Genomic DNA, 21,854 nt, shown 5'->3' with positions numbered 1-21,854 from the left:
AATACTAAACGATAAGAGCAATCGTGTTTGAATATTAACCGAATAAATAACGATTAAGATATCGTTGTCTTGCACAAACCTTAGGTGTAGAGACATCGCAATGAAGAGGCATGTCTCCACGTACGTGGAGGCATGTCTATTCATCGACATGTATCCACGTACGTAGAGGCATGTCTGTCCATTGACATGCCTATACCGTAAGGTATATAATATGGTGCAGTTCGAGTTTAATAAGGTAAGTACAGTAATTATAAGTGCAAGCCTTTTTAGATATCGATCTGCCTCATACAAAAGACTCTCATATAGATTATGCGGTAAGTTGTGTTCCCTTCATATGTGCAGCAACCTGCATTCAAGAGTTCATTGACATATAGTTTAGTAAGAACTAAGTAAAAAAAAAAACAAAAAAAAAACTGTTCACATATCTAATCTGATCCAAACTTTAACAAATACTATCCCATCTATCCTTCCTTGATGAACTTGTTTCGCCTTTATCCATTGTTGTCACTTTTTTTACACTTGCTGTATGTGACGTTGATTTCAGAAGGAAAGTAGGTGGCAATCTTCGATCTATAATTCTACCCAGTGTTGTGACCTTTATAAACTTGTATGTGGTTGAAACAACTGATTTCAAACTAACATGCAACTTATTAGAAGCAACATGCAACCATAAATTCTGACATGCAACTGATTAGAAGCAACATGCAATCATAAATTCTGACATGCAACCCAAATCAACTAACCATGATTGCTTGGAAATAACATGCAATGCTAACCCTGTTCATAAATTGCTCATGAACTGACATGCAATTATTTGGGTATTCACCAAATTGCCGTGGAATAACATCCGACACACATGCAATTGCAAAATTTGACATGCATTGCTAAAACCCTAACATGCTGGCAAGATCACCAACTCTAATACCACTGAAATATCCCGAATAGGATATGCACTATAATTTCCTAAATACTGCCCTAATTCTCTGCATTTTGGTTTTCTGCTCCAAACCATAGAATTCTGATTTATATTTCCGGTTATAAAAAATATAGACAACAAACACATATGCCAATAATGATCCCTTATGATAATATCTTCAAGCAAGAACTCATTCAACCGTACATGACATAAAAAATGCATACATATATATAGAACAAATCTGATTTTAGGATTACATAGGCCAAACATGCTCAAATACAACTCAAATATCTGCCATTACACATTAGACGTATAAATAGGTTTGTACATACTAGAATGACATAGAATGATGCTCAAAACTTGCAATATTTCAACTTGCAAAGATATAACTTTGAAACCCCACGAATCTCTCCAAACTGAATAATGAAGTGCAATTGTGAATTCTTGAGATGAATTCACCAAGCGGGCTGATCTGGGTTTTCGTCCAAATAGCCAAAACCTCTAGGGTTTCCGTCCTAGGGTTTATTGAACTTGCAAGCTAAGCTCTCAAGCTCTCAAGGAAAAGTTTCTTTCAAAGTAACAAGTCAAGAATGAATCCTCATTGCACTTTTTCCTCCTTTTATAATACTTTTCCTTTTCAAAAGTAATACTTTATTTTCTCTTTTAATTTACTTTCCCCCTCAAAAGTGACTTGACTTTATAATTTGTCATTGACTTTTTTATAAAATAAAGTATGTCCAACTGCTAATTAATTAAATTTAAATAATCCCATAGGACTTAGGACTATTTAACATTTAATTACTTAATTATCACTCGAAGAAAAGGGGACATTACAGTATCAAACTTATTGATGAACTACTAACTATTCTTTATTAACCTTTACAATTGAAAGAGTGGAGCCTTATGTAGTGCTCTCATTACAATGAAGGGCCAAGATCGAAAGATGAAAACCCTAATTAGGGTATGTTACACCCATTACAAAGCATTTAATGCTTGACCAATGATAAAATTACATTTTATGGGACACATGTCCTTCCTTGAATAATTGACCAATAGATGACAATGGTAGGTACATGGGACTTTGTGCCCACATGTGGAAGTTGTCTTCTTGATAGATGAGTCAGGCTCATTGAATTTGGATGCCTAATCTTAGAATGATGTGACAGGATAAATGATGACTAGGCGCCACCTCAGCTTACTTGATCTTTGTAACTCATCACAAGTTTTAATTGTAAATGAGGCATATCTCTTGATACTCAACATTTCCAAGCTCGATCAAATTGCATTGATGATGACCTTGCTCAAGTTGATCCCCTAACTTTGATTACCTCATCTGGCAATACTGGCAACGACTTCTTGGATTTTCGGAGGAAATTCAAGATACTTGTAAAAATTACTCCTTAAGTGTTTGATCTTCCTTGTTGATATTGCTTGGAGTTTGTGATGATGATCCCATCAGCAGGCTTGTACGAACTTGAGACTTGAAGTGCTGCAATGTCTTCCTTAGGCTCTTGTCCTTGCTTGTGTGGTGAAATCTTGATATTGTATGTGAGTTGATGAGCCCCCATCCTGGAGCTGATCCTCATCACCTATTGCTAAGTCTTTCATAGCTTGAATCTCTCCTTGGCTAACCTTCATATCCTGAAAAACCAACAAATCTTGATCAAGATATAGAAGAGAACAATTTCATTCTTTAAATTTATAGATAGTTCCCCTTTGTTTGATTTCTGATTTTCACTTTCAAGGTCTGATTTTGTGTTTGATTTTATCATACTTTCTGTCTGAACTCCATCTCAGGTCTGATTTCTGAGCTTTGACCTGATTCCTGTCTAATCATATGCCAGGTTGGGCTTTTCAGGGGTCATTGACAGTCATTGTCTAGAAGTTCGGGGTTTTTGGTGAGGAAAGGAAGTGAAAAGTTGGGGATTCTGGAGGTCAAAGGAAATGTCTCATAGGCTGATTGGAGATTTTGGGGGTCAAAGGAAGTGAGCAACTGCTAGGTTGTGGATATGCAAGGGCAAAGGAAGTGAGGGATCGGGGATCTAAATAGGCAAAGGAAGTGATGCAAAGTGTAATGCCCTTGCTAGTTAGAGATCATTGTCCTGCATAACAGATTGTTAGAACACAACAAAATATATACATAACTAATCTCATTTGCAATTAAAGTTCAATTACTTAAGTAACACTAATCTCAATTCTTATTTAATGAAAAGGTTACGAATGCAGTACTGGTACATGTCCTTAGGCGGCTGTGAAGCTCGCCTTCTTGGGACCCATCTTGGTTCCAAGCCATCCAAGAAATTGAAGGTTAATTCGATTCCTGTCTTGGATGTAATTGCCATCCAGGAAATCGAAAGTTAATTCGATTCCTGTCTTGGATGTAATTTCTTACACCCAAGCCATACCAAGGAAGACCTTCATATATGATCCATTCCTTGCCTTGGATGATGCATCTCATCATCCAAGTCTACCAGAGGGGACCGGCCAGATCCGTCTCTTCTTGGATTAACTTTGTCAACCAAGCCATACATATATGCATATAGATATTCAGTATATACTGCCTACCAGGGATTATCATAATCCCTGAATTAGACTACGGGGATTTCCCCCCAATAGCCTCCATCAGATAATCACATTATCGCCATTCATTGATATACCATATTTCATAACAATTCATATTATTGACATCATTTGAATTATAATTTAACATACAACATTCGCTAAGATTCTGTAACATACAACATTGTAATAATGATGAAATAATTCTGCAACATACATATTACAATATTCATGATATAATTCTGCAACATACATATTATAATATTCATGACAAAATTCTGTAACCACACATTATATATTGATAATGACATAACTATTAACAACCAAACGTATATTTGCATATAATGTCTATTGTTATGTTCGATAAAATTGGTTATCCAACTATGTATTAATTGTTCGTATTAAGTTGTTTGTCATTCTTGAGTATTTATAAGTGTTGGATGGTTGATGGCTGTGTTCCTTGTGGCAATAGTTGGATCAACTATAATCCTTGGCCGACCATCTGTGGTCTTCTTTATGATAATTTCATTTGTGAATAAGGACATATTTTACTCTTGCATTTGGTATGCATTTTCGTTTGCATTATTAATTCATATATTTAATTTATCAGATATAGCAATAAACATTTGGCACCGTTGCTTGAAAAGAAATTGGGTCAGATTTAAATGATTCATGCCTTTAGATCTCAATAAAGGTGAGAAGAGGGCATAAGGTTGTCAAAACCAAGTGGTCAAACAATCTTCAAGGATTATAGAACAAAGAGGACATCGAAGAAGATTACGAAAAACATTTAAGGAAACTCCAGTCGGACGATTCCCAAGTTGGAGCCCTTCTCAAGAACGAAGTATGAACCGAAGCATTATCCAAAGCCGTAGTCGGGAAGAGAGGAAAACCTTCACTGAAGAATTCTCAAAGGGAGAGTGGGAAGAAATTTCCAGACACTTACTACTCCTGGACGAAGTGTACAAAGACCTTGTCGACCAAGAAGGATAGTCATTTGTACAAACAACATCAAATGACGAAGAAGGAAGAGAGTCTTTAACCGAAGCATTTGAGAATAACATATGCCACACTCGACAACTATCCAACTCGGGAGAAGAACTGAGAATTGGGGGAACTAAGCCAAAAACCTCGGGGAGAAGAGAGTTCGGGAACGAAGTGGAAGGTAACTGGAGTGCAAGGGACAAGTGGATGTGTAGAGGACTTGTACATAGCCGTGATTGCAAGTGAAGCACCTAAGCGTTGGGAGAAAAATAGTCCAACCAAGTCCAAGGCATAGAGTGTGTATCGATTGAGAAAGATGGTGACTCCTTTGGCAAGTCCAAATGTTGATAGGTAGAAACTCCCTAAATTCATGGAAAATGGATCCGGGGACTCGATAAGGCACTGCAAGACATGCAAAACTATTCTGATTGCAAGAGGTCATGAGGACAAAGACTATTGGTTGAGAGCGTTTCTAGCAATGCTACGAGGTATAGCCATTGACTAGTTCACAAAGCTTGATGATGAATCCATAGTCTCTTGGGACGTGATGAAGAAGGCATTTGAGGTTGATTTTAAATTGCTACAAGACAACAATGAGATCGTAGCCAAGATTTATAGCGCCAAATAGGGGAAGAACGAGAATGTACGGGCTTACAATCGAAGGTTCAAGGAGTTGTTGGTTAAGTTGGAGAATCAACCAGCTGATGTGCTAAAGAAGTGATGGTTCATTGAGGAAGTAACTCGCTCGCTGTGCAAGAAAATGAAAGTGGTACCTCCATCATCGAATGTCAATGCTTATAATCGAGGGATGGACATTGAGAGTGAATCCAAAACATCCTCTCGGCGAAAAGGAAAGATGAACGATGATGAGAGTACCAAAGGTAGCAGCGACGAAGAATCAAAAACCATTTAGGCCCTATAATAGGATACAATGAAAATGATGAAAGAATTGAAGGTACAGAAAAAAATCAATAAAGAAAGTAATGAATTATGGTGTACTAAGTGCAAAATTGAGGGGCACATGAAAGGTAATTGTCCTAGAAAGATGTTTTGTGAGATTTGCCAAGTGATGGGTCATTCAATAAAGGAGTGCCCATACAATTTGAATACTAGAAGTACACTAGTACACTTCACACCGGGAGAATCCACTCCATCAAAGCCACATAATGCATCGCCATGTAGTCATTGAAATCAACAATGACGAAATCAAATACAATATGACTTCAAAGGACGTCCTATCATATAGAGTTGACAAGGTAGTGAATGGGGACAATTGGTGAGAGAGTACTCGAATAAGAGAGATCTAACATATCTCTGATTTGGCACCTTGACGTGCCTGATAATTCCTTTGCATGCTCTAGATTTGGCTGTTCTGATTTCTAAGATACCTGACCTCAATTGACAGCTTCTTAACTTGTTCAATCAACTCCTTCATCTCATCCTTTTCTTCTTGAGTTCTAGATGAAGACATCGTATTCTGCAAATAAACCGGTTGTGGTGACAACATTTGTGACATTGGAGCTTCTGGATGTGGCACCGGTTTATTTGTAGGGGCGGGAACTGGATTGATAGTAGGGGCATAATTGGCCATACTAGCTTGTCCAAAGTATGCGGGTGTCCCTGCAATAGTTGCCGATGATTGAAGGCTAACCTTGACAGCGTCAACATAAGCCTCTTTCAGATCAGTTGGAGCTAGATGAGCCTTCTAGACGAAAATGAAGGTAAAACAATCCAAGGCTGCATAATAAATTTATCTAGCAGCCTCATCATTTATATTGTATGGTGAATGTAGCCTAGAATAGGCCCTTTGGAATCTATTGTTAAAGGCTCCGATTGGTTCACGTTCTTGCCTTCTTACTTTGATGAACTGCCTGTATATCTCTGGCAGAGAAATAGGCAATCTGAACTTCCCCAGGAATGTATCTTTCAATTGTTGCCATGTTGCGATTGAATCTACGAGCAGATTGATGTACCAATAGAATGCTTTCTCACCTAGTGAATATGGAAATAATGTGCAGGTGACATCCTCATTAAGGATATCTCTATTCTAGAAAATGTCTTAAAATATCTTGATATGCTCATCAACAGTGCGATTAACATCATTAACATGGAATATGGAACAAAAATGCTCCGGATTCTTGGGCATATCATGATAGGCAGTGAATGCCTTGAGAGGGGAAGCATTTTGAGGACGCCAAGCAACCATTGCTTGAATTGGTTGCTACTGGATAGTTGCTGGTGTTGCTACTTGAACAGGGCCTTGCTGATTGCTTGCACAATTGCATTGGTTGTTGAGGTGGAATTTGGGATAAGCGGGTAAGATCTCCTACGCTCAGTGAATCTTGACTTGTTGAAGCCTTCTTCTTGCCACGCCTTGGTTTTGGAGCAAACTTTAACTCTTGCAGCTCCTTTGTCCTCATAGTGGATCTCAACATTCTTTGGATTCTCTTTGGTGAGAATGAGTTGATACGATCTAGTGTGTATCTTCAAATTCAGCTCTTCAAACTATCGAGGACGTGGAGCTAGTGGAGAGTTTTGGTTGAGGAGTGCTGTTTCAATTGCTACTTCGATTTCTATGGCTTTCTCTTCTTCTTCTTGCAACACGAAGAAAACACGCATGTACTCAGGTGCACTTCTCTTCAATTTCCAGGCAAGATTGTTTAGTCCTGAGATGATGTCTTCTTGGTCGTCGCTGAATCTCGAATTTGGCTGTAGGATAGGGGGTGTACCTCTAGGCGGCAACACCATCTTGGCTCATCTGGATAATTCTCCTTGAGAAATTGATTTCTTCTTCAGTGAAAATTCTGTTAGGGGCCCTCCTCCTAGTGCCAATTCTGTTGAGGGTGTTTTGTGACCACACACCAACATAGAATAAAGTGCCAAAGGACACTATCCTCTCTTGAGCAAAGACCCCTCGTATGCTAAGATTGTGAAGATCATAGAGGCGACTCCAAGGTTCCATTTGCGAACTTGTGACTTTATGTTGGATATGAGCTCTTTTGGCTGGATGTGATATGTTGGTAACACAAAGGGACTTACGTTTGAATTGTTCTTCACTACTTCTGCAATGTTGGCTAGAACTTCTTCATTGGATATTGTAATCTCGTGATGCTTCTTCTTCGAACGAACACAATTGGAATAAACTAAAATTAAAGGGGAAAGGGTTAGAAGGATCTAAATCTACTCCTTATGACAATGATATCAATGGATAGTGCTATAATGGATGAATTCCAAATAAACCAAGTTCTACTTCGCCAAGATCAACTACAACTCCACAAGAACTAGTTCAATCTTCCATGGATGCTAAAGGATTTTCACATTGAGAAAGTGCATTTGAATACCCAAAATGGCACAATCCAAATAACTATCCACAATCAAACTTAGCACAAATTTAGTGGTTCGGGCTAACTTTACACTGCAACTTATAATCAATAAGATGCAAAAAGTATGAACCATGGAAATTCATTAAACATTACATTCTCCATTGAAATCGAAGCACTTTATCTAACAATTCAGAAATTGGAAGGACACCATGCAACAAGTTGAAATAAACATGAATCCACCATATCTTCAATGAAATTAAATTTTATTTGTCCAAGTCTTACAACAATGTGTTCTCCTTCTCCTATTCTACTTCTACTCTAAGGAGCAAGAGCTCTCTACTTCTAATGAGCTAACTATCTAATAAATTACAATTGAGAAGGTAGGGCCTTTTATAGAGATCCCCTCACAAATGAACGACCAAGCTTGATTTGAAATCAAGGGTCGAGGTTACAAGATGCAAAACCCTAACTAGGGTTTGACCAAAAATAAACCCTTTGTGGCGCCAAGTAGTGGGCTGGTAATAAATAAGGCATCGCACCCACTTTGCATTAAATGATCCATCATTCCAAGTAAGGCGGCCACTATGCATTAAATGAACTGCCACTCCATCAAACATTTAATAGATTCTCACCCAAAATAGCACGCACACTATCCCTCTCCTTGGCGGCAAATGCATTGAATTTGGTCATGACGATTTGGAAAGACATGATTGGTTGGAGAAGATGAAGGGGCACCACCTCAGCATGTTGGACACCATGTGGACCTGGTGACTTATCACGAGGAATATTCTATTTTGCATTATTTTGTGATCAAGGTTCTAAATTTGATTAACTTTTCTGAAATTATCTTTCCTTGATCATTTTCTTCCTTCCATGTACTTGCTTGGGAATTCACCTTCTTGGAATATCTTTCCTTATCGACAATTCTGTCATTCTTGAAGTATTTCATACTTGAACTAGATCTCAGGAACTTTGAATGTCTTCCTTGAATGTTTGAATTGGAATTCTTCCTCCTTGTTCTTTCCCGATTGGGATCTTGGATTTCCGAAGGAAATTTGAGATAGTTGTTAATTCTCCTCATTTATTCTTGCTTGAATCTTGAGGTCTTTGAACTGGCATTCTTTGGAATTGGAATTCCTTTATGCTTTTCAAACTTCCTTGGAATGATGCCCTATAACTAGAGAGATGAATCTTTGATGCCCCCTTTTTGTCCTTTGACTTGCCAAATGCCACCTTAAGCATTAAATTCCATGCCTCATGTCATTTCTCCACCTTGGGCACATAAGGGATATTTTGAAGGATTTCTTTGCCTTAGAAAATTTTTCATGATCTTTTCCATTCTTGAGGAATTCTCGAGCGCATATCAATCCTAGAGGAGGAAAATTCCTTTTCTTGTGAAATTTTGCCATTTCATGTTCTGCGGATGCTTGGGCGTGTTGTCCCGAAGGAGGAATTTTTTTGACAACCATTTTTCTGTTTTCCAGGAATTCTGTCTTGTCTGGAGTTCGGAGGAGAGAAATTCTCAACACTTGGTCAATTTTTCACTTTTGTGGAATTTTGCATACTTGGGTGCTTTTTGGCATGGAAGGAGGAATTTTGGCATTTTTGAAAAATCTTTCACTGCTAGTGAAATGTGCTCCCTTCCCTGTCCTGGGTGCAAATTTGAGGTGGAGGAATTTTGATAGGGAGGAAAAATCCTCCTTAACCAAGGAAATGCGCTCTCCTCTTGTCCTTGAGCACAATTTTGAGGTAGTGGAGGAATTTTGCCAAGGAAGGAAAATCCTCCTTGACCAAGGAAATGCGCTCTCCTCTTGTCCTTGAGTGCAATTTTGAGGTAGTGGAGGAATTTTCAGTGAAGGATGAATTCCTTCATGTCCAAGAATAGACTTTTTGTGCCTTTGCCATTTCAAGAAAGAATTCCAAACAACGAAAATTTTGATCGTCTGCCTGCTTTCCAACTTTTTTGGATTTAGAACTTGGATATTGAGGAATTGTTCTGCCATCACTGTCTTGCCAGCTGCTAGAGATCAACTTTCCAAAAATAGACTTACTAAAGATAGTAAGTTCTTCCAAACATCAAATCAGGGCAAACTGGGACACAGTGCAACTAAAAATAGACACTGTTAAAAATAGTAAGTTTATTTAAATGCAAAATTAGGCCAATCCGAGCCATAGTGAAACTTACTAAAACTACTTAATAAAAATAGGAAGTCCTCAGAATTCGCTCTAATTTCATTGGTAGCTTGGGTTCTCATTTCAATGCTTTGTTCAAATTTCTCAAAACCCTAAGTTATTGACCTCATTTCTAAGTCTGAAGGGTAAAAACCCTAAAATAGACAATACAAGCTTCCAAACTTAGCCAAAATTTGACTGTTTCTCTTTCATTTCATCATATCAATTCTCAAGGTTATCCTGACACTTAGACAAGTATCCATCATTCCATCCTTGGATGATGGTATCATCCACTCAATGATGTCCTCCCCTCAGCATCCAAAGTCCTACTCCCTGCAATGTACCTGAAAAAGACAAGGAAATGTTGTGAAGTACAAGTATCAATCAAGTTCATAGTTAGCAAAATGCAAAGTTGGAAGGATAAAGCAATAAGCACAATGCATTTCTCAATACATCAAAATAGCCAAATTTCTCCTAAATACTTGTAGACTTAGCCAAAATTCGACTGTTTCTCTTTCATTTCATCATATCAATTCTGAAGGTTATCTTGACACTTAGCCAAGTATCCATCTTTCCATTCCTTTGCATGTGCATTCTTTGTTCTATCTTTGCAATCCCTCAACATCCAAAGTCATGCTCCCTGCAATGTACCTGAAAAAGACAAGGAAATGTTGTGAAGTACAAGTATCAATCAAGGTCATAGCTTGCAAAATGCAAAGTTGGAAGGATAAAGCAATAAGCACAATGCATTTCTCGATACATCAAAATCCCAATTCTCGACTTGATGACAATATTAAGATTGTATCATGTCTAGGCTGTATATTCCTCAAGAATCCATTCCTTGCTTAGGCATTTCATCACCTTCAAAGATCAAAATCTAGACCAGCAAGACCTTATAGCTCACTCCTTAGGGTTGGGAGATGACACAAACAGCAAAAGACTTGGTTTATTCAGCAAAAAAGAAGGGGTCCCCGATTTCAATGGGGTGATGTGTGAAAATGTCACAATAGGATCTGATAAGGCACCGCAAGACATGCAAAACTATTCTGATAACAAGAGGTCATGAGGACAAAGACTATTGGTTGAGAGCGTTTCTAGCAATGCTACGAGGTATAGCCATTGACTAGTTCACAAAGCTTGATGATGAATCCATAGTCTCTTGGGACGTGCTGAAGAAGACATTTGAGGCCGATTTTAAATTGCTACTGGACAACAATGAGATCGTAGCCAAGATTTATAGCGCCAAATAGGGGAAGAATGAGAATGTACAGGCTTACAATCGAAGGCTCAAGGAGTTGTTGGTTAAGTTGGAGAATCAACCAGCTAATGGGCTAAAGAAGTGATAGTTCATTGAGGAAGTAACTCCCTCGCTGTGCAAGAAAGTGAAAGTGGTATCTCTATCATCGTATGTTGATACTTATAATCTGGCAATGGACATTGAGGGTGAATCCAAAACATCCTCTCGGCAAAAACGAAAGACGAATGATGATGAGAGCACCAAAGGTAGCAGTGATGAAGAATTGAAAAACCATTTAAGCCCTATGATAGGATACAATGAAAATGATGAAAGAAATAAAGGTAGAGAAAATAATCAATAAAGAAAGTAATGAATTATGGTGTACTAAGTGCAAAATCGAGGGGCACATGAAAGGTAATTGTCCTAGAAAGATGTTTTGTGAGATGTGCCAAGTGATGGGTCATTTAATAAAGGAGTGCCTGTACAATTTGAAGACTAGAAGTACACAAGCACACTTCACATTGGGAGAATCCACTCTATCAAAGCCACTTAATGCATCGCCATGTAGTTATTGAAATCAACAGGGATGAAATCAAATACAATATGACTCCAAAGGACGTCCTATCATACAGTGTCGACAATGTAGTCAATGGGGACACTTTGCGAGAAACTACTCGAATAAGAAAGAGAATGTACAACTATTGTGCAAATGGTGTGGCCCTGGCGACCATGAAGACATTGGATGTTTGAAGCAAAAAGATAGCATTAAACTAATTGATGTTGAAAGGCAAAATGAAGTTCTAGCCATTACTCGTGCCCAAGCAAAGAAAGCAACGCACCCAAACCCATGTACAAAAAAGGAAAGGCTTCATGAAGCAAAGGTCGAAGTGGATAATGCTATGGATAATGAACGACGCCAATGGATAACGAATGACGCCACTCAAATGCAAATACAAGTACGATAGCAAATCAGTAACAATCCAAGAAAAATATTGCACGACAAGTATTGCAAACTACCATAACAGTTAAAGTAGTTGATTTATTACAATGTATTCTTGAACTTTGAAATGCTATTGTATTGAGGGAGAATGAGATGGTGCATTCTATGACCCAGTTGGAATTTGTTGAGTATGAAGATCCTATAACTGAACGTCCATTCAAGTGATTGACCTGATGTTACTTACGATTAACATGACAAAGGAACCAATAGGGGTGAATATGGATATCCTTGGAAGGAATCTCATTAATACAATTGTTGATGGTGGATCTGGTGTGAATGTACTTCTAGAAGACACTTGGAGAAGTCTCAGCAAGCCAACTATTTGGACACCAACTTTTCAATTGGTGGGCACAAATCAACAAGGTATTAAAGTACTTGGAGTTTTAAAGGGACAAAAGGTAATTATGGAACCTAGACATTTTTGTTGAATTTTGTGGTCATTTTTTGAGGAAGAAAGAATATGATGCATTACTTGCGAGAGGATGGTTGGTAGCAGCCAAAGCCGATTACAACTGGAAATTGAATAAATCTTCATTGAAAACAAGGGTCGGAAGTATGTAATTGATTTAAAGAATCAAGTTGTTAGGTGAAGAAGCAGTTTCCTTGGATTTGTTAGATTTAAAGTCTAGAGAAGAATGGGAAGAGATCAAAGGTCGGATGGAACTGAGCAATGAAGGAATTTTGGAGTTAGAGTCATGCTCGGAGGATGAAATAAATTCTATTCGTGGATTATTTCACTGGCAAATGGAGGACTATGAGGTATTTCTATTAGCGTGTAATTTTCTTGAAGCTATAACTCTTGTTGAAGAGCAACTGATGAAAGCATGTAAAATTATGGATGATGCATTCGACAATATGAAGAGCAAAATATGTAAAGTGGGGCATATAAATAATTGTAAAGGGAAATTAACTTCACTAAAAAATTATAGGAAAAGAAAGAGGGAATTAGGAGTGATGGAAAATGGAAAGCAAAAAATAATAGTCGGAAAAAATTAAAAAATTTAAAGGGGAGCTAGCAAGTGAGAAAAAATAAAAAATTTGAGTTATTAAAATATTATGGGCAAGGACAACTTAATTAAAATTAAAGAAAATTGGGAAGTGGAGAAAAAAGGAGGTCATTCAAATATTAGAGTTAGAGGATGTTATAAAGTTCAAAGGCCAGTTTATTAAAGTGCCAAGGAGAAAAATTATCAAGACGATAGAATTAAAAAATACTATAAGTATGGAGAAAAAAAAAAGGCAATTAATGGCCAAAAATATAAAGGTGAGAATTAAAAAATTTGAAAAAGTGGAGATCTATTCTCACTCTTGGTGATTTTATATTTCTCACTCTTGTCAATATTATATTTCTGACTCTCGACGATATTATATCTTCTACTCTTCGTAGCATCACATTTTTTATTCTTGTTCTCGGTGGCACATTCACTCTCGGCAAACTAGGGTTTCACCATTCTTGGTGGCAATACATTCCATTCTTGGTGAGAGAAAGATTTCATCATTTTCAGCAACACAATACAACTTTGTCAAATCTCTCGGCTACGATGATTGAATCACTCTCATATCGTACGACACTCCAACCTTCCCATCGTATGCCAAAATTTTTTCAATGCATGGTAGGCCATTAATAGCGTATGTCATTGCATATTTGGTGTAGGCTTGCCAACATTTCTATTGTATGGCTTGGCAAGGTAAGGCGACTCTTGCATTGGATTTTTGGTGTACGAAATCTCATCCACAACAATGTATGACATAAGAGCATTCACCTTGAATGGCCGCTTCAAAAATTTGTCATATGGCCTATGCACAAACTTGTCGTACAACACCTTCAAAAACTCGACATATGGCCTCCAATTGTTTTTGTCATACAGCATCCAAGCATTGTCCTTGTACGACATCCAAGCATTCAACTTGTATGGCCCCCCAAGCATTCATCTTGTATGGTTTGAAAGCATTAATAGTGTATGGCATTTTCATTATGTCATAGTACGGCAATTTTTTGTAACATCATTCAAGCAATATTATTGTGGCATCGTACGATTTGACGCCCTTGTGTGTATACGACATTCTTAGCCAAGGCACATTCTTGGAGTATTTCTTAGTGATTTGCCTCATTGGCAAAAGACATTTCCTCACCACTCGATGATGTCTTTCCTTAATAGTATGACGAAGAAGATTCTTCATGACATGTCACATACATTGGTCGAACACTCCAAAATCGCTATTTTCTGGCATCATCAACATTGCGTTTGGCATCTAAAAAAATCATGAAAATGATGTGCACAATGGCGTTCTATGTTGTTATGAAGGTCTTAATTTGGGCTTGGGGCTTGGTGGTGGGGGCTCTACCCTTGACCTTGCCCTATATTGTGATAGGGAGCACACCTTGGGCGTTGCCCCAGGACCTCGTCAAGGGTGCTGCCCCTCGACCTTGCTAGGGGCACTGCCCCTTGACCTCATTGGGAGTGTTGCTCCTAGATCCACATTTGAATTTTCAAGTACACTACAAGTTTGAGTTTGCACAATACAAGTCATTGTCTACACTGTTGTCATCAGTCTTCCCGAATACTACTTGATGTTTACTTGTCGTCTGGACGACAACTTTTTCTTTTTTGGGAGATGACGTAGTCAATGTACAATGTCTATTGTTATGTTAATAATATTGGCTATCCAAGTATGTATTAATTGTTTGTCATTCTTTGGTAGTTATAGGCATCAATTGGTTGATGGTTGTGTTCCTCTTGGTAACCATTGTGTCTTTCAGATATATTGTGTAACTATTAACTTGCATAAAAATGTAATTTTTGATGATGATTTTAGTGACACATCAAATAACTTCATAATACATATCATTTTTATTGACTGGCCATTATATGCGTAAGATGATTCAATATTGTACTGTTTCTACATTTAATCTAATAGAAGATGGTTCACTGACATTTTACACACTCATTTGATACATTTTCTAATTGTATTTTGCATAGAATTTATGTTTTTTTTTTTAAATTACTTTCTTTTAAGGTGTTAAGTATTTTTTAAGTTGTTGAGGTTTTACCAAGTTGTTTAGTCTGAGTCAAATTCACATCTCCCAAGTTTTTACCAAGTTGAAATTTCTAAACTATGATATATATTTTATTTTGTAAAATGAGACTAATTTTCAGGTCAAATCATCCATTTATTAGGATTATTAAGCAATATTAATGATATCAAATTTCTAGTTGTTTATCTCCTTTGAATCTATGACTTGTTAAAGCAATCAAAATACAATATTTCACTGCAGTCCAAAGAGAAGATCTTTTATTCCATCTCTCCAACACCAAGTGCAACAATATGCAACATCATCCTGCACTCACAAATTGCATGGGATGCTTACACTATTTCAGTGCATCGACACAAAGACAATAGACTGATCCTTCAACAATGCTTTGAGGGTGATCTCGAGAGAAAAAGCGTTGTATACACCTATCATAAATGACAGAAATATAATAAATAAAATAATGAACATAATACTAACAAGCATATGACCATGTGACATGACCCTTGACCTGTCATGGTTCAATGATATAGTATGATTATCCTCAGGGCTTTTCATAAAGTTCTTTTCCTTCATGATTTATTGAGGCTGTAAGAGTTATTTTAATCTCTTTGGTTGTCTGTTTGATGAAATCATTCTTCCCAACAGAACTCTCCTAAGTATCCATACTTGATAAAACTCTGTTCTTTCTAAATAGTGGTATGCAGATTACAGAGGCTTTACGGCTACAGATGGAGGTCCAGAAGCAGCTACATGAACAGCTTGAGGTATTCATGTCCTTTAATCTAGTAGTTTTTCTTGTGCTTAAGCACATATGGATATTCTTATGGCATTGTGAAGGTTTGATGCAATGGTGCAGATTCAAAGGAATCTTCAACTGCGGATTGAAGAACAAGGAAAATACCTTAAGAAAATATTTGAGGAACAAGAAAAAGCAGGTAAATTAATTATGACTCATGGACCATTAGCAGGTGGTTGCACTGATCCAGCCCCTGAGGGGGACCCAACAAAGTCTTCCGAGGTAGATTTTAATGCAGGATGTTCAGAGCCAAATTTAAGCACATCAGAGAAAGATAATGAAGAGTTTCAAAAACTGCCTGTTTCTAAGAGAAATAGTGCAGATAGACAGCAATTGATAGCAGAGCTTAGAAGTTCAAAATTTACTGATGGCTCTGATAAGATATATCACAAGTCCGCTCTGGATTCAGAATTTATGCCAGAATTGCCAGCTTCAAAGCGAATTCGACCAGATAGTAACATGCAAAATTTGGATCTGCAGTGAGCAGCCCTTGTAAATCACTATATGCATCATCTTAAGACCCCTTAGGTACACGCTTTAGTTGTAGATTTATAGTCTCTCAATGAGAGTAAAAAGTATTGCAAGGTAGAACTATCATGTTAGGTTTTGATGAAGGTTAGATTGCAACAGTCCTGCTTATAACTCTCATGAATATTACTCTTGGATAGAGAACCAACTGTGAAAATTGTATGGTGCTTTAATGAGCGACTATTTCCAAGTGCATATAATTTTAGATTTATTCAGTGGTCCATTGGTTTATTCGAATTATTGGGGCTGTATGATTACAGGAAATTTAATTCAAATGGTTGAAGGCCAGTATTACGATGGCTTATACAGGCCATCAGAGGTAGTTTATTAATTTTTCGTGTCGCTAGCTTTTTGAAAGACAGTTCAACCTGTACAAACAGTATCCTTATTTTTTTAATCTACCAAGCATCATCACACTTAAATTGAATGAAACTTGTGCTAAGACATTTTTCATATTGGAAATAATCTGTTTTTCACTCATATTACAGACAATGTTAAGTTTCTATGCCATGAATCAATGCATGAATTAGTTACTATTTTTTTATTTGTATTCTATTTAAACCTGTTCTAAATAAATCTCCATTCTGCTTGTCATGCATTTCTGGGTTGTCATTTTATCTCACTACCTCTTCTCTAGGGATGGAGAACTGATGGTGCATTTATTAATGATTGCTTTTTATTATCGGCACATGGATAAAATTTTGTTGTTCTTCATAGTTGGGATATTCATAAAATAGTTGAGACAAATGTATGTGGGAAGGACATCATGCAAAAACAAAGTCTTCTGCAATAGATAGAAGTCTTGGTAAATAATTGGTAACTTGTTAGGAAAACTTGCAAATAGTACCTTAGTATTATCAATTTCGGAAAATAAAAAGTAAACATATTGTAGTGAACAGATTACTAAAAGGAAAAAGCTATTGACGTTGTGCCCAGTTTGTTATTTGCATGCTCAAATGTCAATCACCTGGAAATTAGATGAATGTTTGCAAATTAAACTTTGAAGATCATATGACGCTGTGAAGGAAAGTCAAGCTATTCTAGCTAAGTCCAGGATCATATGATGATAATGACTACTAACTCCTTTTAGATTAAACTGGTCGTAGGACTAAAGTTTCTAGATAATGCAATTTGGATTGAATCCTCTTCATGACGTGTGATTGTTGTTGGGTTTTTGAAGGAATATGCAAACAATAACAAAACTGAAAAATACAAATAATACACAGGAGAGAATATATCAAACATAAAATTAAATTAATTAATCCATTCTCCGTTACTTATTCATAATACAATTACGTGTATATATAGATTCAACAATATAATTGAAAGTTTCCAACTATTTCCGACTACCCATAAACAAATAACCAAATACATCACTAATGTTCATTATCTTTCATTCTCCCCCATAATGAACATTAGGAAAAAAAAAGGGTCATTATTTCATTATTTCTCCCCTATAATGATCATTTTGAAGAAAACTTCCAAAAGATGTGCTGCAGCACTATCTTGACTTGGGGCTTCTTCCAAGCCATCTCCCAAAAACAGTGAATCTTAATTCTCCAATTATCAATGCAATCACTCTGCAATCAAAGATGTTCAATCTCCAATTAACCATTATGAATCACTTTTCTAGTGCTTACTCCAATCAAGACTACACATGGCCATCATGGCCATCTCTAGCTTTAATTCCCGAAACTGTAGAACCAGCAATCTCAAAATTTGCATCCCACAAATCTGCAATATGGAGGACCAAACAATGTCCAAAGCTATCATCGACTTATACAAAATCTCAAATAAACGAACAATGTCATAGTATCAATAATCTCTGTGAAATTTCAACTTGAATCAGTTATACACATGCCAATAAACATCCCCTTTGTAAATAACAACTGCATCTCATGGCAACTCAATCTGTAATTTTATCCACAATCCATTTTCATGCATCTCGACATAGATTTTTTCTTCAATTCTTTGCTCCAACATGTCTTTTCCCAAAACTTTTTCATTCCACATAGGGTACAGGGATGTAAATCTTAACATTTTTTTAATTGGTCATATTTTGTTACAATGCAAGTAATGCATTTTGTGAATTAACTTAACATGTGTAACATTATTATCTGTAACATTGTTTTTTTTATTGTCATTTATCTTAGACCTTCATACTTTAGCCTCATTGTTGGTTCAATTGGCTCTCTCATTTCTTGTTCATGATTGCCTAATCCTTGGCCTTTGTACCCTATTCTTTTCTTAATTTTCAAACCAACATTATCTTCAAAACAAGTAGCAACATTTGCATAATCACATATTTGAAGATTTGTAGGCTCAAACATATTATCACCTTGCTCACAAAAAAATTCAGTAGATGAAGAACACACATCTTCTGTGCCACAAGAAACATCACAAACCAAGGGTTTTGGCCTTAGACATTCATTGCATGCTACTAATTGTTCATTCTCTTCTTGCAATTTTAAGATTTTTTTCATCTATAAGCTATTTTCCTCTTCTATTCTCTTTTAACTTTTCTTCCAAATCATTATTTTTTTCCTTGACCTCATCAAATAATTTTACTTTTTGTTCTAACTTCTCATTTTTCTCATTAACCTTTTTCTAATTCTTCCGTACGATTATTAACTTTACTTAAAAATTGACATTTTTCTTTCTTCCTCTCTTTGAGAATTGTAATCATGTGTTAGAACATAATGTTATTAGGGGTCATACCCTTATAACATTTATAATATATAATGTTCTAATATAAGATTATAAAACCTTATATATTATGATGCAAGGGCATTTCCTCCCCTTTCTTTATTCTGCATTTTTCTTTCTTTGCTTTGTACTTTTGGTTTTGTCTCTACAATTCAGTTTAGGCTTGTTAAGTCCTCGAACTTCCTGTCAAGGGGCTTTTGACTAATCAACGATAAGAAGACAATAGGCATGGACTCTTTTCTTTGACTTCCTGGCCACATTAGCGACATGAGGGCAATTAGCAACAAATCAACATTTACAAGAAGTTAGTCGTCGTGGAACAACTGCCCAACATTGTGGTGAAACGACTACCGCCTATTTGTAGAGGGATTGCTAGTGTAACGAGGTTGGTCGTGTTTGGAAAGAACTGGTTGAAGCACATTGTAGTTCGACAATGAGGAACCAGTCGTTACAAAAGCTCGGGCATGTAAGGAAGAAGGCTGTAATAGCCTGTGGAGAATTAGGTGTTTGTTTTGTTAGATAGACCAATTCCTCAAGGGATCGAGGGGCATTTTGTAATAGCCGAGAACATTGTGAAAGAGAATAGTCTCTGTTCATTTTATATTGAATGAAAGCATGCTCTATTTCCTGTCATAATGGAACAAACTGAAGTTGTATTAATTCTATGGTTTTTACCTGAATTTCCTATCATTATTACCCCTATCAATTCCTTGTAAGTTCCTGTGTGTGTTTGACTGATTTTGTGATCAGCAAGGTGTGCCATCATAGTGGTATCAGAGCCTAAAAGAGATTGGACTTGAGTTGATTGGACATAATGCCTCCAAGGAGAATGGGCATAGGAGGAGCCCGAGGAAGAGGCATAAGAGGACCTAATGAAGGAATCCAAGAATTATTGCAACACTTGATGGCCCAAATGGATGATATAGAAAGGGCACAGAGAAGAGGAACCCCTGATGATGATGTCGATGATAATGAAGAGGAAGAACGACCCCAAGAAGATGAGGGGGAAGAATATGAAGAACTTGAAAGGTTTGAAGAGAGACTGTTGAGGACAGTATTGATTGTGGGTTCTAAACCCAAGATAGAGGCTACTACATATTCAAGAAGCCTCAATGGTTAAGATCTAATTGACTAGATCAATGACTTAGACAAATACTTCGAGTATGAGGGAGTGACAGAGGAAAGGAGAGTGGAATTTTCCTGCACTAGATTGAAAGGTCACATTGCTATGTGGTGGGACTTTGTCCAAACTGAGAGAAGAAGGAACAATAAAGAAAAGATTAGTTCATGGGATCGTTGGTTGCAAAATTGAAGGCCAAGTTCCTTCCTCGAGACTATCAAGCAAATATTTTAAAAAATGTAGAATTTGAAACAAAAAGACATGACAATCAAAGATTACACCGAAGAATTTTATAAGTTGGTGATTTGGTCTAGCCATAGTGAGGATGATATGGAGAAAATAGCCAGATATATGAATGGTCTTATGTATAGTTTACAAGACGAATTAAGTCTTGTGTCCCCTAGAATCCTTGAAGAGGCTTACCAACTTGCCTTAAAGGCAGAGGAGAAATTGCAATGAAAGCAAAGTCAACAAGAGAAGAAGAGAGGAAGAGGTTTTAGAGGAAGGGACATCAATTAAGTAGAGGACAACAACACCATCAAGGAGAAGAGGCTTGAAGTAGTAGTGGGACAACCAACAATGATAGAGGAGGTTACCAAAACAAAGGTGGAAGATCCTATGGAAGAGGTGGTTCACAAGGTAGAGGAAGAGGGTTCGTTGGAAAATGCTTTAAGTGTAACCAATTTGGGCACAAGAGTTGGGAATGCTCTGAGTCTTCTCGAGGAGGGCATATGAAGTTTGAAAGGAGTAATCAAATTGTTCATGTTGACCAAGAAAGTGTGGGGTCAACTGTTCACCATAAAGAGGAGACGAAATCCGAAGAATCTTTGTTACTCAAGAGGGTATTGTTGAAGCCCCAAAAAGAAAACCAAGAACCCGTTCAAAGGAGAGCCTTATTCAAAACCAAGTATAAGTCAAAAGGTAAATGTTGTAGATTGATTATTGATAGTGATAGTACGGATAATATTGTTGTAGCATAGATGGTAGATAAGTTGGACCTTAAAAGAATCGAGCATCCATCTCTGTATAAGGTGTCATTGTTGCAGAAGGGTTATCAATTGCTAGTAAGTTAGCAGGCTTATGTTGAATTTCAGATTGGTAGTTACAAAGATAATATATTGTGTGATGTCATGCCTATGGATGTGTGCCATGTATTGCTTGGAAGACCATGGTAATTTGATAGGAAGATGACACATAACAGAAGGGAGAACATATATACCATAGAAAAGAATGGAGTCAAGCATACCTTGATGCTTCTTCAAGAGCAAGAAACGGTCAACAGTGGTTGTAGTAGCAACAAGGTTATGTTGGTGATTGGTAAGGAATTCATACATGATATGAAGAATGAGGAAGTAGGATTTGCTTTGGTTCTTAAACCCGATCATGTGTTTACTACTACAAAACTTGATGATTTGCCTCTTAAAGTACAATGTATTTTGAACGAACATTTAGATATTATTGCATCTGATTCGCTCAGTG

The 21,854-nt window shown here is 37.0% G+C and overlaps 1 protein-coding gene across 1 annotated transcript in view; it reads left to right on the top strand.

Annotated features, from left to right (window-relative positions):
• Positions 1-16,880, top strand: part of LOC131073814 (myb family transcription factor PHL7) — a 74,449-nt gene extending 57,569 nt beyond the window's left edge. Inside the window, exons 6-7 of the mRNA XM_058010330.2 lie at positions 15,920-15,989; positions 16,082-16,880. Coding sequence (XP_057866313.1) covers positions 15,920-15,989; positions 16,082-16,504 — 493 coding nt within the window. The 3' untranslated portion in view covers positions 16,505-16,880. The remainder of the gene's footprint in view (positions 1-15,919; positions 15,990-16,081) is intronic.
• Positions 16,881-21,854: the final 4,974 nt, after the last annotated feature.

The sequence above is a fragment of the Cryptomeria japonica genome, chromosome 2 (assembly GCF_030272615.1).
Source record: "Cryptomeria japonica chromosome 2, Sugi_1.0, whole genome shotgun sequence".
NCBI classification, from domain to species: domain Eukaryota; kingdom Viridiplantae; phylum Streptophyta; class Pinopsida; order Cupressales; family Cupressaceae; genus Cryptomeria; species Cryptomeria japonica.
Note: the sequence above shows the minus strand (reverse complement) of the source record. Positions and strands in the feature narration are given on the sequence as shown.